The following is a 25,866-nucleotide window of genomic DNA, read 5'->3' as shown; positions in this document are numbered from 1 at the left end:
ACGGAATAATGTAGGTCCGACCCGGGGTCTTCTAGAAAGTCTGCGGACCGGGACACGACCGGCCGGATTTAAGCTTGCACGCACGGTGCTGCAGTGATCGTATTCAACGGTTCGGTGCTGCAGGGAAATTGACCCTGTGGGGGGAACAATCCCTGGAGGGGGTGAGTCACAGCTGGTGGGGCTGGCCCACCAGCCATTGGTTCCCGCACTGGCAGTCCACCCCCGTGCTAGCCAAGTGTCCCTTGATGGTATAAGCGTCCGTGTGTTATTGGGCGGCTCGTCTGGGGCTCATTGTGGCGGGTCGGGCATGCATGGCACCCGTTCCGACGCACCTCCCTGTGAGACAGCTGCGACCGCGGAATTAAGCGGACACTGGCGGTCTCATCGTATCCGGCGAGCCCTGGCAGGTGGCAGTGGGTGGCAGTGACGGTGTTGAATCACCAGGCACGTGCCGCGACCCTCTGCGCAGCCGTGCTGACCCTTACGGGACCCCCACACTCCGTTCCGGCCGTGTTGCGCCGTTGCTGCGCCCGTATTGTTTGCTGGTCTGGCTCGCTCCCTCTGTCCTCACGTGCGCACCCTCCCCAACACCCGCACTCGTGCATTTCTCCATCGTTCTGCCGCGGCCCTATTAGCCCACCACCCCCCTGGTGGAAACACCCACACCACAACACCCCCAGCAGCCTCCCCCCTCCCCGTCACCGCCACCCGCTCGCCACCTGCCAATTACTCATCTCGTCTCGGGGCCCCCCAACCCCTCCGCCCCCATCGGGTCGGAACCTCCCCAAACGTTCCCGGCAATACGTACACAAACATCTGCGCACTGCGCTATATTTTTCCTGGTATTATTGTCGGGTGCATTTGTGTAACGCCAATCTCTGGGCAGCGTGGAATTTGCCTTCGCTATATATATCCAGTTTGCTGCTCCAATTAACCGCCTTTCTCCTCAACGACACTCATCATGTCTCTGTCCGGTAAAGAGTCCCAAGAGGACCAGTACAAGGACGTCAATTCCGAGGCCAACTCCATTGCCGAGTACCAAGGATTCGACGCCCAGGCCGAACATAACATTCATGACCTTGCCAGAACATATACCCGTGAGTCCTTCAGGGACGACGACACCAACACCTCGATCGGCTTGAAGAGATACCTCTCCAACATGACCATGGTGCCAGGTGTGTCGCCTTTCAACCACGAAGAAATCGCGGAAGACTCGCTCAACCCCGACAGCGACAACTTCAACTCCAAGTTCTGGGTCAAGAACTTGCGTAAGTTATACGAGTCGGACCCCGAGTACTACAAGCCCTCCAAGTTGGGAATTGCCTACCGCAACTTGCGTGCGTACGGTATTGCTGCCGACTCGGACTACCAGCCCACCGTCACCAACTTCTTGTTCAAGACGGCCGTCAACACCTACCGTTCCATCAAGAAGCGGGACGAATCGCACTACTTCGACATCCTCAAGTCCATGGACGCCATCATGAGACCAGGTGAGGTTACCGTGGTGTTGGGAAGACCAGGGTCCGGTTGTTCCACCCTTTTGAAGACGATTGCTGCCCACACCTACGGGTTCGAAATCGGCGAGGAATCGGTCATTTCCTACGACGGTTTGAACCAACACGAGATCAACACCCACCACCGTGGTGACGTGATCTACTCGGCCGAATCCGATATCCATTTCCCCCACTTGACCGTGGGTGACACCTTGGAATTTGCCGCCAGATTGAGAACCCCCCAGAACAGAGGTCCCAACGTCGACAGAGAGGCCTACGCCAAGCACATGGCCTCCGTCTACATGGCTACCTACGGGTTGTCGCACACCAGAAACACCAACGTCGGTAACGACTTTGTCAGAGGTGTGTCCGGTGGTGAGCGTAAGAGAGTCTCCATTGCCGAGGCCTCGCTTTCCGGCGCCAACTTGCAATGTTGGGATAACGCCACCAGAGGTTTGGATGCTGCCACCGCCTTGGAGTTCATCAGAGCCTTAAAGACCTCCTCAGCTATCTTGGAGGCCACCCCATTGATTGCCATCTATCAATGTTCCCAAGACGCCTACGACTTGTTCGACAAGGTCGTCGTCTTGTACGAAGGTTACCAAATCTTCTTCGGTAAGGCCGACCAGGCCAAGGACTTCTTCGTCAGAATGGGTTGGGAATGTCCTCAAAGACAAACCACCGCTGATTTCTTGACCTCCCTTACCAACCCAGCCGAAAGAGTTCCTTTGCCAGGCTACGAAGACTCGGTGCCTAAGACTGCTAAGGAATTCGAGCAGTACTGGAAGAACTCTCCAGAATACGCTGCTTTGACCAAGGAAATCGACGAACACATTGCATTGACTGACAATGGTGACACCAAGCAAATGTACCACGACTCCCACGTCGCCAGACAGTCCAAGAACATTTCCGCCAAGTCCCCATACACCGTCTCTTTCTTCATGCAAGTCAGATACCTTATGGGCAGAAACATTTTGCGTGTCAAGGGTGATCCTTCCGTGTCGATTTCGTCGATTTCGGGTCAAGTGATCATGGCTTTGGTTTTGTCGTCCGTTTTCTATAATATGAAATCGGTCACCTCCTCGTTCTACTACCGTGGTGCTTCCATGTTCTTTGCCGTTTTGTATAACGCCTTCGCTTCGTTGTTGGAAATTATGTCCATGTTCGAAGCCAGACCTATTGTTGAAAAGCATAAGCAGTATGCTTTGTACCGTCCTTCTGCCGATGCCTTAGCCGGTATCATCACTGAATTGCCAACCAAGCTTTGTATGTCTACTGCCTTCAACTTTATCTTCTACTTCATGGTGAATTTCAGAAGAAACCCTGGTAGATTCTTTTTCTACTGGTTGATGTGTGGTATGTGTACTTTGGTCATGTCCCATTTGTTTAGATGCTTGGGTGCTGTTTCCACTTCTTTGGCCGGTGCCATGACTCCAGCTTCTGTTTTGTTATCTGCCATGATTATTTTCACCGGTTTCGTTATTCCTACTCCAAAGATGTTGGGATGGTCCAGATGGATCAACTATATCAACCCTGTTGGTTACGTTTTCGAAGCTTTGATGGTCAACGAATTCCATGACAGAGACTTTGAATGCTCCAGTTTTGTTCCTTCCGGTCCAGGATACGACGACCTTCCACTTGAAAACAAGATTTGTAGTGTTGTTGGTTCCGTTCCTGGTTCCCCAGTTGTGTCTGGTACCCGTTACATTGTTGAATCCTACAAGTACTACAACTCTCACAAGTGGAGAAACTTTGGTATTGTTGTTGGTTTCGTCATTTTCTTCTTGGCTGTTTACATCTCATTGACTGAATTCAACAAGGGTGCCATGCAAAAGGGTGAAATTGCTTTGTTCTTGAGATCTTCTATCAGAAAGGAAAAGAAGAAGGCTAAGAAGAGCGCAGCTACCACTCAGGATATTGAAAACGGTAACATCAACGAGAAGGTTGAATACAAGGACACTGTTGAAGCCAACAGTTCTTCTTCTTCTTCCACCAATGAATTGCCAGCTTCCAAGAAGATCTTCCACTGGAGAGATTTGACCTACCAAGTCAAGATCAAGTCCGAGGATCGTGTTATTTTGAACCACGTTGATGGATGGGTTAAGCCCGGTCAATTGACTGCATTGATGGGTTCTTCTGGTGCTGGTAAGACTACTTTGTTGAACTGTTTGTCTGAAAGAGTTACCACTGGTGTTATTTCAGATGGTGTTAGAATGGTGAATGGTCACTCATTAGACAGTTCTTTCCAAAGATCCATTGGTTACGTCCAGCAACAAGATTTGCACTTGGCTACTTCTACTGTTCGTGAAGCTTTGAGATTCTCTGCTTACTTGAGACAACCAGAAACCGTCTCAAAGAAGGAGAAGCAAGATTATGTTGAGTACATTATTGATTTGTTGGAAATGAAGCCTTATGCCGATGCCTTAGTTGGTGTTGCTGGTGAAGGTTTGAACGTCGAACAAAGAAAGAGATTGACTATTGGTGTTGAATTGGTTGCTAAGCCTAAGTTATTGTTGTTCTTGGATGAACCAACTTCTGGTTTAGATTCTCAAACTGCTTGGTCTATCTGTAAGTTGATGAGAAAGTTGTGTGACCACGGTCAAGCTATTTTGTGTACTATCCATCAACCTTCTGCTTTGTTATTGAAGGAGTTCGATCGTTTATTGTTCTTGCAAAAGGGTGGTCAGACTGTCTACTTTGGTGATTTAGGTGAGAACTGTTCCACTTTGATTAACTATTTCGAGAAGTACGGTGCCCAAACTTGTCCAAAGGAAGCTAACCCTGCCGAATGGATGTTGGAAGTTGTTGGTGCTGCCCCTGGATCTAAGGCTAGACAAGACTACCACGAGGTTTGGAAGAACTCTACCGAATACCAAGATGTTCACCAAGCTTTGGATGATATGGAAGTCGAATTGGTTAAGCTCCCTCAAGATGAATCCCCTGATGCCCACAAGAAGTACGCTGCTCCACTTTGGAAGCAATATCTTATTGTTTCTCAAAGAGTTATTGTTCAAAACTGGAGATCTCCTGGATACATCTACTCCAAGATCTTCTTGGCTGTCTCTACTTCTTTGTTCAACGGTTTCTCTTTCTTCAAGGCTGATAACTCTATGCAAGGTTTGCAAAATCAAATGTTTGGTATTTTCATGTTCATGATTATGTTCAACACTTTGGTCCAACAAATGATGCCTTACTACGTTCGTCAAAGAGATGTCTATGAAGTTAGAGAAGCTCCATCGAGAACCTTCAGTTGGTTCGCCTTCATCGCTGGTCAACTTACATCTGAAATTCCATACCAAGTTGCCGTTGGTACCTTGGCTTACTTCTGCTGGTACTATCCTATCGGTCTTTACCGTAACGCCGAACCAACCGACGCTGTTAACAGTCGTGGTGTTTTGATGTGGTTATTCGTTTCTGCATTCTTTGTCTATGCGTCTACTACCGGTCACTTGTGTATTTCGTTCATCGAAATTTCTGACAATGCTGCTAACTTGGCTGTTATGTTGTTCACCATGTCCATGAACTTCTGTGGTGTTTTGGCCGGACCTGATATTCTTCCTGGTTTCTGGATTTTCATGTACAGATGTAACCCTATGACGTACTTAATTCAAGGTATGTTGTCGACAGGTTTAGCGGGTACTGAAGTCAACTGTTCTGACACTGAATTGTTGAGATTCAACCCACCATCTGGTCAAACCTGTGGTACCTACATGGAGAACTTCCTTAAATTTGCCGGAGGTAACTTATTGAATGGTAACGCTTCTTCCAACTGTCGCTACTGTCCAATGAAGACTACTGACGATTTCTTGAAGTCTGTTAATACCCTCTTCTCCGAAAGATGGAGAAACTTTGGTATCTTGATTTGTTTCATTGCCGCCAACATCTTACTCACTATTTTCTTCTACTGGTTGGCCAGAGTTCCAAAGGGTAACAGAGAGAAGAAGAAGGCTGAGAAGAAATAATCCAAATAGTTCACTTCTCGTTTATTTTCATGCCTTCTAGAGCTCATTGATGTTAGATTTAATAATATGCTAATTAATAGGAAACTGTAGACGGTGAAATATACTTCACAATGTGGCACTGACTCGACGGAGTGAATTATCAGTTCTATTTCACAGAGTGCAGCACGAAATCACTTATTGAACAGTCACCTAATTTGCTCCTTCTCGAGAGCCACTCCATTTCGTACCATTGTCAGTTTACAGAGTGCTGGCACACACCAGAGTACCAATACCAGTTCTACTTCATGGAATTTATGGTGTGATCTGATAAGTTCCCTCAAACTCACCTAAATTTGCTAGTCAATTACTGCTTTGGCTACCCTCTGCTTCTATCACCATCTCTACTGCAACCCTACACCTGCTCCATCATCTCCAATGGCTCCTTACCAGTACTACACTTCCACTTGTCTTCACTCGTACCCTTCACGTGCCAACAGTGACATCAGTCTATGGTGCGTTCGCAACGCTTTCGCCCGCAAATCATCTGATTTTCTAGTATATAATCTGGCTACGCCAACTTTTATTCTCCATCAATGGCACCATCAGACAAAATTCACGACACGGCGCTTCCCATCAGGGAGCGTATGGAGGCACTTATCCGCCAGAAGCAGCAAGAAATCACCACAGGCATTGCCGAGTTGGACACCGTCGGCTTCCACACCGACTCGTGGGAGAGAGGTGAGCACGGCGGTGGTGGCCAGTCCATGGTGTTACAAAACGGAACCACGTTCGAGAAGGGAGGTGTTAACATCTCGGTGGTGCATGGAACGTTGCCTGCTGCTGCTGTGGACCGTATGAAGGCCGACCACCGCAACTTGAAGTCTTCCAGTGCTGACGGAAGCTTGAAGTTCTTTGCATGTGGTCTTTCGCTTGTGATCCATCCCCACAACCCCCACGCCCCCACAGTGCATGCCAACTACCGGTACTTCGAGACCCACGACCCTGAAACCGACGAATTGCAGTCATGGTGGTTCGGAGGCGGTTGCGACTTGACTCCTTCGTACTTGTACGACGAGGACGCCAAACACTTCCACCAGACCCACAAGGACGCGTTGGACAAGTACGACACCCTGCTCTATCCCAAGTGGAAGAAGTGGTGCGACGAGTACTTCTTCATCAAACACAGAAACGAAACCAGAGGTGTGGGAGGAATCTTCTTCGACGACTACGACGAGTTGCCCGCAGACGACATCGTGCGCTTGGTGGAATCGTGCTTCGACGCCTTTTTGCCTGCCTACGTCCCAATTGTCAACAGAAGAAAGGATACCGAGTTCACCCCCGAACAGAAGAACTGGCAGCAGATCAGAAGAGGCAGATACGTGGAATTCAACTTGGTGTTGGACAGAGGTACCCAGTTTGGCTTGAAGACCCCTGGGTCCAGAATCGAGAGTATTTTGATGTCGTTGCCTGCCACTGCGTCCTGGGTGTACGACCACCATCCCGAAGAGGGTTCCGAGGAAGACAGATTGTTGAAGGTTTTGGCCAATCCAGTCGACTGGCTCTAGTCACCCAAGGGCAAGACCCTGAGGGACGACCAGTACCTTGAAGCACGCTTAGAATACTTCAAGAAACGGCTGACCACCAGCACTCCCTGTACATAGAACGATAACATGCTTAGTAACGACACCACCACCATGTAATAGAAGAGTCTCTTCCTTGTTCTGTAGGCACTTCCCTGTTCTACTCTTCCTTGTTCTCTAATGTTTCACACTTCCCATCCATATCCAATCACGTGCACCAGACCTCGGTAACCCCACAATAATTTGATCTCTGGCGTCAAGGAACAACTTCCATTTCACTACTCAACCACGCCATCATGGACAAATTAGGACCCCAAGCAAGGGCCCTTATGGGCCATTCCTCGTCCCTTGCGGTTCCCCAGGAGTTGGACTTTTTGATTAACGATCTCAGAGCACCAAAGCCAGACGTTACAGTCTCCAAAGTGCTCGGCTACATCTACCATTACCTTCCATTTGTGAAGCACGAACACAACTTGAGGCTAGTGGTGGCCAGCTTCTTGAATTCACCAGTATGTTTTGGCTCTGTCGTCCCTTCTTTCGAAGATAACTACTTGATAATTGAAGTGTTCAAGTTGATTCTCGACAAGAAGCTCAAGGTATCGCAACCCACCCTCGACATCAAGACATTTTACACGGTGCTTTTGAAGGAGCTCACCCATTTCGTGGACTTCAATCCCTACCAGAACAGCTGGAAGGTGTTGCCTATCATCTCCGGTATCCAATTGGCCCTGGAATTGAGGGATCAGCTTTACTCCAAGAACAACTTCATTCAGTACGGCTGGTTTTTCCGTGACTACGATAGTAAATTGAGGCAGTTATTCCAAAGGGCTATGCGCTACAGTATCTCGCCCACTTTTGACGACAACGTCATTAATCTTTCATTATTAAGTTTGGCAGTGACGTTCAAGAAAGATGATAAAATAGAAGACTTCACAAAGGGCATTTCTACCCACTTCTTGGCCCAGAGGACGTTTGAATTATTATACTTGAACCACGAGAGCTCCAACTTGATCTACTCCAAGTTCTACCACTTTGCATTGACTCCAAACTTGGACGAAATAATCCAGAAAGAAATTATGCAAAAACCAGTCATCAAACATATGAACAAATTATCGTTTCTCCTTGAAGCTTATTTCGAAACTTTGGATTATAACAACGACTCCTACGAGTTGATCATGAATATTTGCCTGCAATTGCAGCACTTCAACCGAGGCTTAAGCTCGTCCGTCCAAAAATCAATTTTCAATGATCCTAAAGGATCAAGCAATCCACAGGCCCCATTCCAGCATTTCTGGTTTTTGATGAAAGGTATATTGTTTCTGGAGGTGATTATTTTCCAAGGCATATTGACACGTTTTCTTTCCTCAAAGAACAGAAACTACTTACCGATACTTCAACGCAACCAGAACGAGGTCAAAGAAGCAGAGTACAAACAGATTTCACTCAAGATATTGAACAATTTATACTACCTCAACTTTATCCTACTTTCAATTGGACAAGGTGGGTTTGATAATTACAATTTTGTTTACTACTTGGCAATTGAAATAGCTTTATCTGGTGGTGTATCATTTGAAAAGTTCACAATGCATTTGATTGGGGACTATAATGAAGTCAACTTGTATGCTGATGCCTTGAATAAAAACTATGTGGGGAGATCCAAGGTGTTATTCGTCTTAGGTTTATGGGAGAACTATTTACAGCTGGGTACCAAAAATATTGACTTCACTAAAGGAGAAATCTATGATTTGTGTATCCATTTGGCTGACGATGCCAAGTACTCTGACAATGACTTGATTGAGGCCTCGCACTCGGTTCTTCTCTTGTGTTTCTCGGCACAGGGAAATATTCAAGAGTACATCCAATATGTTGAGCTTTTATTCGGACAATTTCCAAGTAGATTGTCCTCAAACCAATTGAGTATTGCTATTGAGACGTTGGGAAAGAAGATCCTCTCTAACCCTATTGTTTTACATGGCAGTAGAACATCTGCCGATGAGTTCCTTGAGTTTTTATTAGCAAGAACTTCAGAACTAAAATCTGGTATTCCCATCAAAGCACCATCTGTTCAAACTGATACATTCTCCTCTGCCCAACCAATACCAGAAATAGAAGCAAATTCCACTCTTCGTAATATGGGCGAAAAGAAGAGAAAGGAAAACGATATCATAAAGGCAAACAAAAGAAAGAAGCCAAAGGATTTGATGAGGATCGACCTTTTGCCTCCGGGCAAGGTAGCCAAAGATTACGTTTTCCGGAACAGGATCATCCTGGAGACTACCAGAGAAGCATACATCACTTCTTTTATTAATGTCGTACCTTACCTTCCGTTGTCCGTTTTTTCTTATTGGTTAGACAACATTTGGGAACTTATCCAAGAAAGTGATCCAGAAGAGCGTAACTTCTTGACGTCTGTCTTATGGAGAGTTCTTTCGGAGAATTTGGATTTGAATAGATCTGAATTGGCATACAGGTGGTGGTACCTCGAGAAAGAAATCCCCCAAGCCCCGCAGGGCGTCCACTTATAGCATGTAGAACTTTAGAAATACAAAACACTACGGTTAATGGTAGATAGAATTGGAGCTAAAGATAAGACGGCTGAAGTTGAGTGCTGGGCCCAAGTAGCAAAATTGTATTTTATCTCACAGCCATTCACGGATTGGGGAGTCAATTGACACCCCTTCTCGTAGCAGATGGACTTTCTGGTCTCAACTATATCATAATATGAGGTCATTAAGACTATACTAATGGACCAAATAGTTGTAGCTTTCTCGCCTTCGCACGACCCGACATCTCATCTCACTAAATTTATCAAATCGAAGTTATACTCATCACAACCAAAATGGCTAGAAAGAAGTCTGCTGCCAAAAAGGCTAGAGAAGAAGCAGAAGCTAAGGGTATAAAGGCCCCAGCTACTGCTGCTCCTACTGAAACCAAAGTGGAAGAGGTCGAAAAACCAGCCAAAAAGACTGAAAGCACTCAAAGTACACAATATGAGGAAGACTCCGACTCAGAGTCCTCATCTTCTGAGGAAGAGGATGAGTTTGGTGACTTGATCACCGAGGATGTGGAAAAGGGTATTGAGCAAGTCCTCCAAGCTATCAAGACAGACCCAAAGAAGCTTTTGGATCCGAACACGAAATTCTTTGATGACCCAGAAAATGTCACTGCCAACGAAAAGAAAGAAAAACCATTGTACTTGAAAGACTATCACAGAATGAATTTGTTGTCTGGAAACTACAAGGATGACGATGATGAAGAATTCAATACTGTCGATGGAGAAAAACCATTCGTGGTCACTCAAAGAGAGGAAAGAAACCAATTGCTTTCTGATATTAAAAATGCATTCGATGAGGAAGAAGAAGATGACGATGACGATTTCTTGAAGAAGGTTGAACCAAAGGAGAAGTCTAGAAACGAAGAATTGAAATCCATAAGATTACCCAATCCAAACGAGGATGGAAATGAATTTTTAAAGGCTTTCCTTGATAACCAAGCGTGGATTCCTAGTAAGAATGATAAGGTGCTCAACTTGGACAGAATAGATCAGGATGATGAAGAGCAATTTGATGATGCCGTGGAGAAGTTCGAACATGCGTACAACTTCAGATACGAAGATGCTAATGCCGCAGAAATTGTATCGTATGCCAGAAGTCAAGCTACCTTGAGAAGGTCTGCCACTAATGCCAGAAAGAGACAAAGAGAAAAGGAGCAAGAGGAAAAGCAGAAGGAGAACAAGAAGAGTGAGGAATTGGTGAAGAAGAAGAAGACTCAAAAGTTGAATAAGGTTATAGACAGATTAGCACAAATCAAGGAAGCTGTCGGAGACGAGGTGAGCGATGAAGTGATCCAAAAGGTGTTTGGTGACTCTTTGTTGAACGATGATTTCGATGATGGCGATTGGGACAGCAAGATGGCCCAAATCTTTGACGAACAGTACTACGGGGCAGAAGACGTCAAGCCTGAGTTCGACGACGATTTGGGTGATATAGTCAGCGATGCCGATGAAGATGCAGATGAAGGAGATGAAGAAAATGAGCATAACGATGAAGAAGACGTTGGCGAAGATATCGGAGAAGATGTGGGCTCCGATGAGCCTCCTAAGAAGAAGTCCAAGAAGGAACAACTTAAGGAGAAGAAGTCTTCCAAGAAGGACAAAGAAGCATTGAAGGCCAGAGCCCAACAGATCGTTGAGGCTAATGCTCTCAAAATCAGAGACGAGGTTGACGAAGAAAGAGGCCGTAGCCGTGCATCCGAAGATATCAAGTTCAAGTATCGTGAGGTTTCACCAGAAACATTTGGTTTAACCACAAGAGATATCATATTGGCAGATGACAAGCAATTGAACACGTTTATTGGAATCAAGAAGTTTGCTCCCTACAGAGCCAAGGAGGCTAGATTGAAGGATAAGAGAAAGTACACCAAGAAGAAACATTTACAAGAGTGGAGAAAAGAAGCTTTTGGTGACAAGCATGGACCCAAGCTTCCTGACGGCGCCAAGGAGAACGAGATCTGGATTCCAGCTGAGGAGGAGGAGGTCAATTCCAGAAGGGAGAAGAGGGAGAAGAAGCACAAGCACAAGAGCAAGAGAAAGTGAGCCGGGAAGTGAAAAGAGTATCAAATTTTCTCATATCTCCAGAAGATATCCAGCAGATGTGTTCTTCCGCTTTTAGTCGTTTCATACTAGGGCGATATTGTATAGAATTATAGTCAATACAGTCAAAGCGTTGTGCAAAGTAGAGGGAAGTGTTGTCGCGAGATTGAGGTCTTTAATAATATCTGACATCATTGCCCTAAAGGTCATTTGTAGAAATTGATACAAAGGAAAGGAAGAAAATAATCCTAAGCACATGGAAAATTCTCCTGCTATATCAATCGATACACACCCATCTTGTTTCAGTTACCGAAGACCAAACATAGAGCTAAATTGAACGTTTTATCCATTTTCTATACATCTATTAATTTTCGATCAAACGATCATACTAACATTACAAAGACCCTATTCAACCTGTAGGGACACACATTAAAGACCTTTGGCGTATTCCACTTCTTCTATTCATTGGCGCTCACCGACCACTTCTACTTCGAAGGGCCTATTCATACTTGTTGGGGAAACTCAACACCGACTTGGCAGCCGATTTCCGCAACCCCAAGCTCTTGATGGACCGTCTCGAGCTGGTGTTTCCTTCGCCTCCGGTGGACATGTTCTGCACCCGTCTCAACCAGATGTTGGCCACCAAGATGGCACAGAGGGCAATAAACACCATGACACCGAGAATACCAAAGAACCACTGGAGAGTGCTACCGTCCTGGCCTGGAACGTGTACGTTCATCCCGAACAAACCTGTGATCAAGTTCAAAGGCACCAAAACCGTACCGATCATGGTGACCTTGGACAAAAGCTCGGTGACATTCAAGTTGGAATAGAACGACTCAACCTGCAACTGGGCCAAGTAGTTGGCGTGTGATCTGCTGAAAATCTTTTCGTACGCCAACAAGTTCTGGAACATGGTCACGACGTGATCCTGGATATCTCCCAAGTACAACGCGATGTCGGCACGGGGCTGGGCCACTGGGCCCTGGTTCTGGTAGTGCCAGTGGTTGCTGAAGTTGTTGGCAGAAGCACCAGGCCCTGGACCAAAACTCACGCCCCCAGTTCCTCCTGGGTTAAATCCCACCGGGTAGAGGTTGGAGTACGAGCCAGGGATGCCGTGGGTCAACCCTGGCGTGCCGGTTCCGCTAGACCCAGAGGCTGGTGGCTGCGCAGGCTGTTGCAACGATGGCAAACCGTTGTGGTGGGCAGCTTCGTCCTGGCACCGTTTGGCAAACATCTTGATGACGTCGGCCTTGCCTGACAAAAGACGCATCAACGTCATGACCTTGCGTCTGGACTCTCCGATGCGCTGGAGCATGTTGCTGAAGTCCAAGTCGCGCGCCACAAACACGCTGTCTTCGATGGCGTCTGCCTCGTACTCGATACTGGTGATGATGGGTGCAAAACCATCGGTGATGTCATCAATGAGGGCGTAGCAGATCCAGTCGGCACTGACATCCACGTAGTCGCGCAACTGGCGCACTCTGCGCCTGACGTTAGCTGGATGCGACATAGGCGAGAAGTGGAACGACAACACCCCGTCGCGGAACACCACGAGGTACACGTTGATGGGCTCCAAGTAGTCTTCGGACTCCTTATCGGGCTCGAAGGTGTGGAAACACACAAAGTAGTAGTTGCGGAACAACTCGACCTTTTCACGGGTCTCTTGCATGCGGATATCTTCTGCGGTCAACGGGTGGATGCCGAACGCCTTTGCGAGAGTCTTCATCTCGGCGTCTGTAGGACACACGCAGTCCAACCACCAGGTGCTCTCGCCGTTGCGGAACAATTCGCGCACACTCTGGCCTGGCTCCACGAGCGATGGGATGTCAGGTGCGTGCACGGTTTCCTCGGACTCTGACGAGAAGAACGAGAACCTATCGGGTAGGTCGGCGTGGCTGTCGGTGATTCTGGTTCCGCCAAATTTAACCTGGCCGGAGGAGGATGAAGCGTCGTCGCGGAGGTGGTGGCCTCCCGCGGGAGGTGACGCCTTCTTCTCGGGGTAGTCGTCTTCGCTGACTGACGAGTCGGATGGTGGCTTCGCATGGAACGAGCCTACCGAGATTTCGTCGCTGCCGCTGGCACCTCCTCCGCCTACCGAGCCTCTGCCTGCGATCCGGGACAAAATGTGTTTGGGGGTGTACTTAAGGGCGGCTGTGCTCTGGCCGCGCACAGACCCGGTGGACTTGGCGGTGCTCACACGGTAGGCTGTCTGGTCAGCAATCACCTGCTGCTGCTGTTTGACCAACTCGTCTTCTTCTCTTTCGGCCTTGATGAATTCCTCGATCTCATCAAAGTCAATGCCCTTGATCCGGATGTGCTCCCGGAGCATGGGGAAGCACACGTCCTCCTCGGTCTCTTGGGACGACCGCGAGGCATGCGAGTCGGCCTCACTGTCGATGGACAGCCGTGAAGGTCTGCGCTCACGCTCGCGTTCACGCTCACGGTCCCGTTTGACAAACTTGTCGTCGTTGGCGCTGTCATTGGTTTTGGACTTGGTCATGGGGCTCACCAAGTCGGACTCCAAGTTCTCCACCCCCGACAGACTGCGACGGTAGCGACGCACCGACGGGTTCTTCATTAAGATGCTGCCGCGAGGAGGCTCCTTGGGGTTGCCCAACGACTTGATCTGCTCGGAAAACGACTGTGACCGGCCGGTGGCGCCACGGCCGCGCCTGGCGGCTGCTGCCAACGAGCCAGGAACGCCTCTGGGAAACGCAATTCCAGCGTCGTTGGGGTCGAGGTAGGGGTCGCCCTCGTAGTAGTCGTCAGGATTGGCGTGCAAGTTGTAGTCGCGGCGCAACGAGTTCATGAACGCGCGCGGAGCTCTTTCGCCACCAGTTGGGGCAGGAGTGGACTTGTGGAGGGGGTCGTGATGGATATCGTGGTGGAGGTCATGGTGGGTGGACGAGGGACGGTGCTGGCGCTGGCGTGCCGCCTCGTCGTCGTCGCCACTCTCGATGGCAGACTCGGGGTGGGCGATGCCCCGCACGGGAAGCGACACCTGGTGGCGGTGGTCGTCCAACACCTCGTCGGGGTTGGTGTTGCCCAAGTCTCTGGCGGGAGACGCTGAGCGGTAGCTTTCTGAGTCGGACATTTTAAGCGAACAAGCCGGCAATCATGCTTTGGGGAACACGGAAGGGTGTGTTGGCTGATCTGGAATGATGAGTGATGAGTACAACCGGGTGGCGATACAAGCTAATAAATCCTCAGGCTGGATTCATGTATGGACAGATAGTGCGCACCAATTGCCAGTGGCTGGTATATATAGCAGGAAAATTTTACGAGCCCACATGCGATGGGTAGTGCAACGGCGACTAGCGAGGCTTGAGACGTTGCGGCTGGGGGCATTTAGGAACGTTGGCAGTGGAGGGGGTGGAGGGGGTAGAGGGTGTAGAGAGGTAGAGGGTGTGGACACTGGCAGTAGAGAGACATTGGCAGTGCGACAGACTGCTCCCAAGAGAGACACTCGCTGTGCTCTGCCTGTTCCTCAAAGATGGCTCTCTGGACTCAATCTGGTTGCGGTGCTCCTTACCGTCCTGCGCGGGTGAAGGGTGCATGCATGGCGCTAGTGATTGAGTGATTAATGTCTGGGCTGCCATTGACCAGAAGATTACTGCGTGGGCCGTCCGTTGGGGCTTACGTCCGTTGTTGGTGGGGCTTACCCTTTTATGTGGGCTTAGCGGATTGTCTACCAAAGGTTGCATGCCTTTGGGCCGGCTGATTCGTCAAAACCTGGGAGATCGCCGCCTCTCCTGGCACGTGTGGCCAGGGTAAATCTCTGTGATCACATGAACATGCACGTGAACACACGTGGGGATTCCCGTGCGGATCACGCGACGAAAATTTTTAGGCCTACAAATCAACCCATTGACACTATCAGTCGGTTCACTCCCTCCCTCCTATATGTCCGTCTCCTTGTAGCCACCATCCCTCATGCTGTTGCGACAGTTTCCCCTAAGGCACACCTGCAATCATATACACCTCAACATCCGCCCTTTCAAACCCCGTCAAAGGCCTACGGTTTTCTTCACCCATTCATTCTCCACGAATTCTCCATTACAGGACACTTCCTACACTGATTGGTTCCTTCAAAAGACCAAGTCCATCCCCTCCAAACTATTCAGCGCCTCAAAGCCCACTTCCCATGAGAATAAACAAATTGAAGCCGATTCTAGTACCAAAAATGCCCCAGCCTCAACCATCCATTTGCACCCTCCAAATGCCCCGGACGTGACCCCACTGATGTCCCAGCCCCAGCTTGAGTTCATGGAGACCATCTTACCACTCATACTCCAAGGTCACACAGAGGACATCCGCCTCAAACTCTCCCAAAATTCACACCTTGTGGACTCCAATTTCCTTCTTTACGTCTTGAACCAGTGCTTGCGAGACATACCCGAACGGGAGTCCTCCGAATGCGAAATAGAGCACCCCTACTATAGCTCCTCAAAAAGGCTAGGACTCGAATCGGCCTACTACAATCATATTTATGATCGCATACCCCATCTTTACAACATATGCAAAGACTTCGATCATCATGTGGTCCGCTCTAATGCACCACTTCAACAGCATTACATTTGGCTCTGCTACCATATGAATGATCTAAATAAATTGGAATCATTGGTGCACAGCTACTTGCAAAGCCCGAATTTGGACACCAAAACATTGGGGTACATATTTAGCGGTTTCATTCTCAACTACGAAGTGGAATTCTCAAAAATCTTGTTCCAGCAACTTTTGTCTTTAAAAGCTGATTTGGATACTTCTTTACTAGAGATTGTGATATACCAATTGATTAAGGTGGATGCATTATTTGAGAATCTCACTTCTTTTTTTGAAACCTGGACTTCAATACCATCCCTTCCTACTCCAACACCAAAAACATGTGCTTTGTTACTCAAAGAATTCCATAAATTTGCAACTCCTGAAGAATTGAATGATTTTTACCAAGTCATAAACTCTTTTGATTATCCGCAACATCACTTAATTCAAGCAGTGGAATTACAATATTCCATCATCAAAAGAGAGCCTGCTACTTTCCAGAAGCAGGTTTATGATGGTGACATGTACCGCATGGAATTGGTTTCAAGCAAGATGAAGAATCGCGAAGATTTGCAGGATTTTCATCACAGTTTCCTTCGGTTTTTTGTATATCACTCTAATATGGACAAGATACAATATCTTTTACTCAACATGAACCATGATGGTATTGAGTTAACAAACAGTCATTTCAATCTTATCGCATCTTACTACCTAAAGCATAATATGTTCATTTACTTGACTAAGTACTTGGAATCTTCATCTTCTAAACTTCAGTTCAACGAGGTGTACTTGAAGAAGTTGTTTGATACCTTTGTGAGAACATACCCATACAAGGCCGTCGATTTTGCCAACAGATTTCATTCATGGCTCAAACTGCATGAATCGTTGTCGCCATCACAAAAGGCAAAGCTTGTTCTGGCCCTCAAAATTGTCAAGTTGAATTCTCAGCTAACTCCATACCATTTGGAAAATAATATTCTTGAAATCAAAAAGCAAAAGTATGACTCAAGTCATTGGAAATCCATTGATTGGAAACAAGACAAGAACGGTAGAATAGTTCGTTTCACCGATCAAGTTCAGTATAGAATTAATAAGGGATTCTTCGATGTGCTCAGAAAAGGTGTCCGGCCAGATATATCCTTGGTGATCAGTACTTTTAGGAGACTGGATATGAACAACAAGCTCGTATTGATCGACATCTTGAAACGAGTGCGGATGTATGAAGAAAGACGCATCGAATTGGAGTTGATAATGTTACAAGCAAGAAATACCAAGCAGTCTCTACTTGACTTTTTCGAAAAGACCGACTTGGAAGAAATGAACATAAACGATAGACTCAAATTTGCCAGAATGTTGATGAATAAGAACCTTTTCAGGCAGTCATTACAAGTTCTTGAAGGTATAGACCCTATTGATCTTGATGACAAGTCAGAGATGATGAAGCTCAACCTTCAGCTCAGAAACTATTGTATCTGCAGCGATTTTGAAGGCATCATCAAAACCATTAACAACTTTGCCATCAATGATGTAACCCTTAGTCCATACATCTACAACCAGTGTTGCTTCATAGAGAAGAAATTGCTCGGGAAATTGAAGTATCTTGAAGGGAAACATCAAGACGAAAAAGAAGCATCCATTGCCAGCACCAACCCTGTAATCGAAACAACAGTGGAAAAGCTTCAGGGGCTAATTGCTGATATAAGACTTCGTTTGGAAAAGGATGAGCCAGATATTACGGAGGCCGTGACTTCAATGTTTGAATTTTTGGATACCTGGATCGAAAAGTCTCACGAGGACCAGGGAAAAGTATAGTTGAGCATGTAACATAGTGTAAATAGACTAAACGCATATACATAGACAAATATCAAAGCAGCATTGCTGATATAATTCTCGATACGTAATGAAGATAATGCCCGAGTTCCAAAATGACATTTGGTCATCGAGCCTTGTGTCAGTTTAGTTCTCTAATAAGTGCTAAAATCTTCGACGTACTGCGAGATATAATTAGAGAGAAACAAATCGAAATTGCAATTTCTGAAGAATAGTGTCTAAAAACAGGCTACCGAATGTCCTCTTTAACTGGCGCAAATTTCTGTCCCCATCCCCAGTACATTTTGCCATTCATAATGTCAAAAGTTAATGAACCAAGAGACTAACAAAAAGCTGCTCCCTACTTTGTAGGAAGTACTATTTTTAATGTAAAGAGTATAGTTCCTTGTTTAACGCATCTAGTATTGCTAGTCTATCCAAGAATCGTAGCACCCAATATCCATTTGACTTTTCGCAGCTACTGCTGAAATTACCAGTAAGTGGTTACAGCAGACTGGCAATACCCACCCAGCCTCATCTGGAACGAGAGGCAGACAGATGCATACATGGTCCTTGTCGTTAGATAGTGAAGCTGCTTAGTACCCCACCCGCACTACCTGCCCCCACGATTACGATCATGATCACGATCACGATCCATCCTAAGATGCTCCCTGCATACAGCCCTTATCCCCTTCCCAATTATCATCCATTTCTCCATACCCTACACCATGGCCGACGAGGACCTGAAACTTTGGCATGGCATAGTATGTGTGCCTGGAGGCTCACCACAACTCCTTCCCAGTACTAACCGCAGGACCATACGCTAACCAGCAACCTTCTAGGCAAGATCACCTCAATCATCGAGTGCTCGATCTGCTCTGAGACGATGCATGTCCCGTTCACCACGGAGTGTGGCCACTCGTTCTGCTACGAGTGCATCACCTCGTGGTTCCTGAACAAGCTCAACTGTCCCAGTTGTCGTCACGAGATCGAGCACCGTCCCGTGATGAACATCCAGTTGAAAGACATCGCCAAAAACATCACCGACTTGATAATAGAAACGAGGTCCGACCAGCTGGAGCGCGACCGCATCGCAAAGCACCGCAATGAGTGCATCTCAGGCTATGAGTACGATGTCAAACACAACCGTGCGTTTGGTGAGATCTTCAAGTCCGCGTTGACGTTTGTGGATACTTCTGATGGCGTGCCTCGGTGTGGCAACTGCCACTGGGAGGCCAATGGAGACGTGTGTTTGCATTGTGGCACCAGGTTTCGGGTGCCGCAGGAAGACGAGTACGACTCAGCGGACGACGACGACTACCCCCACGAGTTTGGAGGCGACCACCCTCGCAACTCCGAAGACGAGTATGACTCAGCTGACAGTTTTGTCGACAACAGAGGCTTTGCCGAGATCAACCGCGACCGAGCGAGGGACTCGGACGAGGACATATTGTCCAGCGACAACCTCTCAGCTGACGACTGGAACGGATTTGGCCACGAAGGAACCGAAGGCAGCCCCATAGAGCTCGGAGGCTACGACGACGACGGAAACGAAGACTACTACGACTCAGACGACTTGCGCGAAGCGCTTGACGAATTCCACGACAGCCACATACAAGAGTCCGACGACGTGCCCATAAGCACCAGGGTCAGAGGAACCAGGCGACCTTTCGTGATCACCTTGAGTGATGAGGACGAATAGGGGGACAGACCAACAATAAAAGTGGCATTTATGATAGCATCGGCGTCAGCACCGCCACCCGACATCAACAGTAATGATAACGACACTGATTGTACCGTTTGTAGTGGACTCCCAGACCGATAGGTACAGTGGGAACCGGGGTTCGAATTACGTAAGCGCTGACAAATCGCACACAAAAGCGCCAACCAATAGGACGAAAATTCATTCTCTGAAAAAAATCAACTGATATCAAATACATAAAACGTAAGTTTCGTGTTACCTTCAGGGAATTATCTAACATTCAGCACCATGGACCCACAAAGAATCATCAAGTTACAAAAGCAATATCAAAATTCCACCAAGCCTTTGTGGTTGAGAGGTAAGCACGCCAAGTACGTTGTCTACCCATTCTACGCTCTCTTCACAGTCACCACTGCCTTGCCATTGTACTACACTGGTAGAGCCATTGCTGGTATCAAGGACGAATAAGGGTCCAGTTTAGCATATAAGCACATAATATACATTGGTTAACGTGAACTAATGATGGAGTGTCCGAGAGATGTCATTCGAAAGAACCAAGAGCAAGACAATAAGACTTTGAATATCCCAACTTTACCATGAACGGAAGGGGAGAACCTCTCAGTCTCACTAATGAATTCTTCAACTCGTCAGCTGGTCAATCGGACGACTGACTCGAACGACACACCCACAAGTTGTAGGCAGTATTGGCACGTGACCACAACCAAGTAGCAAATCCCGAACCCAAAGCGGGCATTCCTCTACAGAAGGGTCCATCTTCGTGTCAACTACGGTGCTTTAATCTATGAATTAGTGCTGTGTTTGCAGACATTGAGGTGTTTTTAACGGAAAGTAGACCATTATACCATTGAGTTGGAACCTGTCCAACTATTGTAATAAAGCCTCTGTGACCTTTCCAATTCGCCCTTGAAGACCATCAACATCCTGGCCATAAGTTTTTAGCCGGTCCAACAAGTCCAGCTCATCTATCTCAACTTTTTCCTTGTACTTTCCTCTCACATATCCCACAAATATCAAGTTATACCCAATAAAATGCTTGACCAAATCATCCTCTGCATTCCCCAAAGACAAGATTAACTGGATATTTTTGTTTATATCATCGAACAGTTCAAGCTCCACTTCAATCGCCTCGGGAATATTTATGAGAAGCGTGAGTAACATTAAAAGTATATTCGTATCCCTCTCTGCAGCTTTCGAAGATTTGACTAGTTTCAAGCAATAATTGACCACTTGGATCAACTTGGGTATGTACTCGTTGCAATAAAGGACTTTCCTTACTTCATTATTGTCGTTGTAGTTAGCTAGAAGTATCATTATGATATTCAATAATTGCGCTTCAGTCTCTGAAAACTCGAAGTTCGGAATTGATTCGATTGTTGATGGAATCAAGATGGAAAGTATCCCCAAACTTTCAAAGAATTTTTTGGAAGTAAGATACCCGTCAAAATAATTCAATATTGCTAGTTTATCTTCCTCAAAATCTAATTCCAGATATAAGTTTCCTGCGATTTCGAATAGCTCCCAATTATTTATAGCGCTTTCGCTTTGCATTGCAGAGATAAGGCTGACCTGTGCAGATTTTGGTTGGATCCTTTGCTTCACCTTATTTATCCGTGCTGTTAGAATTTTCAGAAGCTGTGTTGTTGACACATCTTTGGCTAATATTTTGAGAATATCAAACAAATATTGGTTGAGTTGAGTGGTAACTTCTTTTGAGTTTGGTGAGTTTTTGGTAAGATCATATAGACAGATAGCAATTAACCATTGAATGAGATCCTTCAGTTCATCCTGGGACTTTGCAAGTTTTGAGTAAATGGACAATAGTCTATCGCATGCAACCATGCTATTCATTCGGAGAATCTTAGACACTTCTTCCTCCAAGACGATATCTAACAATGTAGATACGAGCATTGAATTTGCCTCCAATATTTTTGACTTACTAGCTCGTTTTAGGTGGAGTCCATCTAGAATGTAATTCAACGAGTCTCGCTCTCTATTAGTCATGCCAAGTGTACGCAAATCGTGGATATTTGAGACTTCTTTTGAATCTGATAATTCTTGCTCTGCTAGTGGCGGGTGATCGTCGTCTTCCTTTAACAAGAAGGATCTTTCTTCACCGTACACTAGAGAAGATGACTTTAGTCTGGATTTCCTGGCTTCGCTTACTGTTTGCCTTTCTTCACCGGGTATAGCCTCTTGTTCAAGTTTTTCGTAAATGGAGTTGATATGTGCCAAATGCAACGGTTCTTCGGTTTCTTCCTCTGATGAAACATACTTAGTTGGAAGCCCATCTTTGGCGATATTTTCAAAAAGGCTATTCCATGCATCTTTCTCCTTAGGGGTGATTGGAGTGCTTGGAATGGAGGAGTGCTTTTTAAAAGGAGAATTGGTAGAGGACCTGCCCTTTCTGGAGGGAGTACTGGGGGCATTGGAGTTGTGATTTAACTGACGGGAGGGTTCTTTTTCTGGCAGCTTGGACTGTTGAGCTAAGAATGTCAATTCCTCATGTAAGGATTTGGGGCGAGGGCCTCGAGGAGAACCAAAGTCGCCCAACAATGACTTCAACTTTCGAGGAGAGGTAGTTAGGCTATCCTCGAAGAAGTCGCTGGTGGGTTTTCGTGGAGATATGCGTTTGGTCTGGAATGGTGCAGAAGGCATCAACTGTTCGGTGGTGGTGGTGGTATCATCATTGACGACAGAGGTGAGGACTTCTGGGGTATTCGAACTGGACTCATCGTCACTGGAGAAGATTGGGGTTTGTGACGAGAGCCTGGCTCGTTTACGGCTTTTCCCATAGACTGCCATTACCTGAGATTACCAGAGAAGTGAGAATCCACTTTTGGCCGCAGGACAAAATATCTGATAGGTAGTTGTAGACTAATGCATGGAAGCAGGAGAAAGTCTATCAGGAAGCAGCTAGGCTGACAAGTGTAGAAATGTCAAAGCTAGCCGGGGGTACTTCATTTGGTATATCGGGGATAGGTTTTGGGCTCATCAGACTGGGGTTTTGCGAAGTCTGGCCATATTTGGGATTATATCCGAATTAATACATGCTTGATCGCTAGGTCTCTCCTGGTAGTCCTCTGTGTGTTTTCTTGAATTAAAATTTCACAGAAATGGCATAGTCCTAGCTTAAATATTTCACAATCGTAGCCTTTTCTGGTGGAAATTCCGAATCAATAGTCAAAATATAGACAACGATACTGAACCTAAAATGCCGTTCGAGCGGACATATAATAAAATTCTCTCCTTCAAAAGTACAGAAACATATATACTTCTTGGGTCAACCATTGAATCTGAGAGCAAAGCTTACTTTCTCAAAATAATTCACTGATTAACTTAAGCGAATTTAACAATCATGATCTCGTGTGAAGAATGGACTTCATTGATGGTATCGGATTGAAAGATCAATAGCATCTACGGTCTGGAAATGATTCAGTTGCACAAACTGAGCCCATGTTACACTGATATTACTTGGGACTTTCAGTATGGCGCAGCACTAGGGTGCTTTTTTTGCACCTTCTGTTTCTTCCACGGTCTCCTACGAGAAAACGACCAAAGTAAGGACAATATCATGGCTTGCTTGTTAATGGTGGTGCTTCCTGGTCCAGCACTTTCGGAAGACCATCCAATGTATATGGTGACACACCACCCATTTGTGTCTGCCCGACTGGTGTCAGTCATGCATATAAATAGAACACGCAATAGACACCGTGTGCTACCAGCCACTCTCGTCGAAAAGGGCACCCAATGGGTACATCGTTGCTGTGTCCCGAACGTCCTTACGGCCCCAGTCTTCCCTGTACATCACAACCTTCTCCGTACTAAATTGCCCTCTCCGCCAGTTGTAGCTTTGATGGAGTCAGTCTAGCACGTGACCAGATCCACTCGACACCAAATCAATAAACGATACACAATTCTGTCTCCAGCCCAGTCACCATGTCGTTGGAAAAGAGAATCAGAAACTTTCTCAAGGGCCCAAAGAAGGGCGAAACCTTCGAATTGAAGAGCGGGTTGGTCTCCCAATACAAGGGCGAAAGAAAGGATGCCATCCAGCGTGTGATTCAAGCCATGACCGTGGGTAAAGACGTGTCTGCCCTCTTCCCCGATGTTTTGAAGAACATCGCCACCTACGATCTCGAGCAAAAGAAGTTGGTGTATCTCTACTTGATGAACTATGCCAAGACCCACCCGGAATTGTGTATTTTGGCTGTCAACACCTTTGTTCAGGACACCGAAGATCCCAACCCATTGATCAGAGCTCTCGCAATCAGAACCATGGGATGTATCAGGGTCTCGAAGATGGTCGACTACATGGAAATCCCTCTTCTGAGAACCTTGAAGGACGACAATCCCTACGTGAGAAAGACTGCTGCTATTTGTGTGGCTAAATTGTTCGATTTAAACCCAGAAATGTGCGTGGAGTTCGGCTTCTTGGACCTGTTGAAGGCGTTGTTGAAGGATCCAAACCCCATGGTCATTGCAAATTCGTTGAACGCTCTCTACGAAATCAAAGACATGAACAAGGACCCAAACTTGGATGTATTGCCCATCACTCAAGATCTTATCAAGAATTTGTTAACTTGTCTTAATGAGTGCACCGAATGGGGAAGAATTAGTATTTTGACTACCTTGACAGACTACCATACTTCAAATGTCGAAGAGGTCAACCACATTATCGAAAGAGTCATCCCCCAGTTGCAACACGTCAACCCTTCTGTTGTATTGAGTTCTATCAAAACAATCATTCATCACTTGGATGTAATTCCATCTCAGGCTCAAAGAAGTACCATTCTCAAGAAATTGTCTTCTCCGTTGGTATCTTTGGTCAGTTCTTCAATTCCTGAGGCTCAATATGTTGGGTTGAAAAATATCAGAATCATTTTGGAAAAGTACCCACAAATCTTGTCAAAAGAGCTTCGTGTCTTTTTCATAAGATACTCTGATCCATTATACTTGAAATTGGAAAAGCTCGAGATCATGATAAGATTGTGCAATGAGCACAACAGTTCATTGTTATTGAGTGAATTGAAAGAGTATGCCATGGAATTTGAACCTGCCTTGGTTTTGAAGTCCATCAGATCCATTGGATCGGTAGGTATCAACTTGATTAGTTGCGTGGTCAAATCAATCAACTTGTTAGGAGATTTGATTGACCAAAGAGGAGGAGACTTGATTATCAATGAAGCAGTCATTGTTTTGACCAACATTTTAAGAAGATATCCAGGAAAGAATGATTTGATCACTTTAGTGATTCCAATCATTTCCAATCATATTCAAGAGTTGGAAAAGTCTGAAGCTTTATCGGGGTACATCTGGTTGTTGGGAGAATATCCAAAGTACTTCTCAGGTTTAAAGGAAAAATTGAGTAGTTTGCTTGAAGGATTTTTGGAGTACGAGTCGTCCTTACAGTTGAACATTCTTACCACGATAGTCAAAGTCAATCTTAAGGTTCCTGGTCAAGCATATTCTGGCCTTCTTCAGAAGGTTTTGGAATTGACTACCAAGGAGTGTGAAAATGCAGATGTTAGAGATAAGGCCTATTTGTACTGGAGATTATTATCCTCTTCGTCCGATGACTCGCAACAAAAGGTCATATTATCGAAGTTACCTCCAATCAAATCTACCGTGTCTTCTTTCAATCCGAACGTCTTAGAAATATTGATTCAAGAATTGTCGACCATGTCCTCGGTTTTCCACAAACCCGCATTTACTTTCATTGAATCGCCTAAAGCCACAGAAAAGAAGAGGGCCGGGTCATCTGCTAGAAATATAGAAGATTTGAAGAATTTGGCCAAACAAGAAATCATCAACAATGTCAAGAACGAGAACTTGCTCGATTTTGATGACGATGATGATGATAATGATCAGAATGGAGAGTCTCAAGGTGGTAGCAGCAACTTGTTAGATGAGTTGAATGATTTGTTCAATACCCCCACTGTACCTGGAGGACAATCATCTCAAGGCTCAGGGTCGTCTAGTGCTAATGATATCTTGAGCTTGTTCAATGCCCCAAATCCAACTTCGGTAAACGGGGTAAGTCAAGGTGTAGGCTCTATGAACTTGAACAGCCAGCCAAAAAATAACACCAATAGCGATATTTTGGATCTTTTCTGATGGTACAATAACTTCAATCCAAAATCATGTTGCTCCACACTTCTGGGACAAACCTCTTTAGTTCAATCAT

At 46.2% G+C, this 25,866-nt stretch overlaps 12 protein-coding genes across 12 annotated transcripts; 8 read left to right on the top strand and 4 right to left on the bottom strand.

Annotated features, from left to right (window-relative positions):
* Positions 1-961: 961 nt before the first annotated feature.
* Positions 962-5,455, top strand: CANTADRAFT_56939 (pleiotropic drug resistance family ABC transporter; the record flags this gene model as incomplete). Its single annotated transcript, XM_020210639.1, has 1 exon — positions 962-5,455. One exon carries the CDS (start codon positions 962-964, stop codon positions 5,453-5,455), a length of 4,494 nt encoding a protein of 1,497 aa, XP_020062172.1.
* Positions 5,456-6,027: 572 nt separating this feature from the next.
* HEM13 (coproporphyrinogen oxidase) lies at positions 6,028-6,999 on the top strand (the record flags this gene model as incomplete). Its single annotated transcript, XM_020210631.1, has 1 exon — positions 6,028-6,999. One exon carries the CDS (start codon positions 6,028-6,030, stop codon positions 6,997-6,999), a length of 972 nt encoding a protein of 323 aa, XP_020062171.1.
* Positions 7,000-7,310: 311 nt separating this feature from the next.
* On the top strand, positions 7,311-9,539 carry PEX8 (Pex8p; the record flags this gene model as incomplete). Its single annotated transcript, XM_020211924.1, has 1 exon — positions 7,311-9,539. One exon carries the CDS (start codon positions 7,311-7,313, stop codon positions 9,537-9,539), a length of 2,229 nt encoding a protein of 742 aa, XP_020062170.1.
* Positions 9,540-9,853: 314 nt separating this feature from the next.
* CANTADRAFT_56882 (uncharacterized protein) lies at positions 9,854-11,608 on the top strand (the record flags this gene model as incomplete). The annotated part of the gene is made up of 1 exon (XM_020210632.1): positions 9,854-11,608. The coding sequence occupies one exon, from the start codon at positions 9,854-9,856 to the stop codon at positions 11,606-11,608; it is 1,755 nt and encodes a 584-aa protein (XP_020062169.1).
* Positions 11,609-12,104: 496 nt separating this feature from the next.
* On the bottom strand, positions 12,105-14,702 carry ALR1 (Mg(2+) transporter; the record flags this gene model as incomplete). Its single annotated transcript, XM_020208810.2, has 3 exons — positions 12,105-12,673; positions 12,800-14,431; positions 14,522-14,702. 3 exons carry the CDS (start codon positions 14,700-14,702, stop codon positions 12,105-12,107), a joined length of 2,382 nt encoding a protein of 793 aa, XP_020062168.1.
* A 110-nt stretch (positions 14,703-14,812) lies between these two features.
* On the bottom strand, positions 14,813-15,426 carry CANTADRAFT_323427 (uncharacterized protein). Its single transcript, XM_020208451.1, has one exon. The coding sequence runs from the start codon at positions 15,310-15,312 to the stop codon at positions 14,923-14,925; it is 390 nt and encodes a 129-aa protein (XP_020062167.1). The 5' UTR covers positions 15,313-15,426; the 3' UTR covers positions 14,813-14,922.
* Positions 15,427-15,527: 101 nt separating this feature from the next.
* CANTADRAFT_27444 (uncharacterized protein) lies at positions 15,528-18,076 on the top strand. The gene has a single exon (XM_020208110.1). It carries the CDS (start codon positions 15,542-15,544, stop codon positions 17,960-17,962), a length of 2,421 nt encoding a protein of 806 aa, XP_020062166.1. The 5' UTR covers positions 15,528-15,541; the 3' UTR covers positions 17,963-18,076.
* A 611-nt stretch (positions 18,077-18,687) lies between these two features.
* On the top strand, positions 18,688-19,661 carry CANTADRAFT_23876 (ubiquitin-protein ligase; the record flags this gene model as incomplete). Its single annotated transcript, XM_020207013.1, has 2 exons — positions 18,688-18,723; positions 18,774-19,661. 2 exons carry the CDS (start codon positions 18,688-18,690, stop codon positions 19,659-19,661), a joined length of 924 nt encoding a protein of 307 aa, XP_020062165.1.
* A 32-nt stretch (positions 19,662-19,693) lies between these two features.
* Positions 19,694-20,243, bottom strand: CANTADRAFT_323424 (uncharacterized protein). The gene has a single exon (XM_020208450.1). The coding sequence runs from the start codon at positions 19,939-19,941 to the stop codon at positions 19,726-19,728; it is 216 nt and encodes a 71-aa protein (XP_020062163.1). The 5' UTR covers positions 19,942-20,243; the 3' UTR covers positions 19,694-19,725.
* On the top strand, positions 19,950-20,129 carry COX7 (cytochrome c oxidase subunit VII; the record flags this gene model as incomplete). The annotated part of the gene is made up of 1 exon (XM_020210668.1): positions 19,950-20,129. One exon carries the CDS (start codon positions 19,950-19,952, stop codon positions 20,127-20,129), a length of 180 nt encoding a protein of 59 aa, XP_020062164.1.
* Positions 20,136-22,946, bottom strand: CANTADRAFT_27440 (uncharacterized protein). The gene has a single exon (XM_020208109.1). It carries the CDS (start codon positions 22,482-22,484, stop codon positions 20,547-20,549), a length of 1,938 nt encoding a protein of 645 aa, XP_020062162.1. The 5' UTR covers positions 22,485-22,946; the 3' UTR covers positions 20,136-20,546.
* A 672-nt stretch (positions 22,947-23,618) lies between these two features.
* On the top strand, positions 23,619-25,796 carry APL2 (Apl2p; the record flags this gene model as incomplete). Its single annotated transcript, XM_020210610.1, has 1 exon — positions 23,619-25,796. The coding sequence occupies one exon, from the start codon at positions 23,619-23,621 to the stop codon at positions 25,794-25,796; it is 2,178 nt and encodes a 725-aa protein (XP_020062161.1).
* Positions 25,797-25,866: the final 70 nt, after the last annotated feature.

The sequence above is a fragment of the Suhomyces tanzawaensis genome (genome assembly GCF_001661415.1).
Source record: "Suhomyces tanzawaensis NRRL Y-17324 unplaced genomic scaffold CANTAscaffold_8, whole genome shotgun sequence".
In the NCBI taxonomy this organism is placed as follows: Eukaryota; Fungi; Ascomycota; class Pichiomycetes; order Serinales; family Debaryomycetaceae; genus Suhomyces; species Suhomyces tanzawaensis.
Note: the sequence above shows the minus strand (reverse complement) of the source record. Positions and strands in the feature narration are given on the sequence as shown.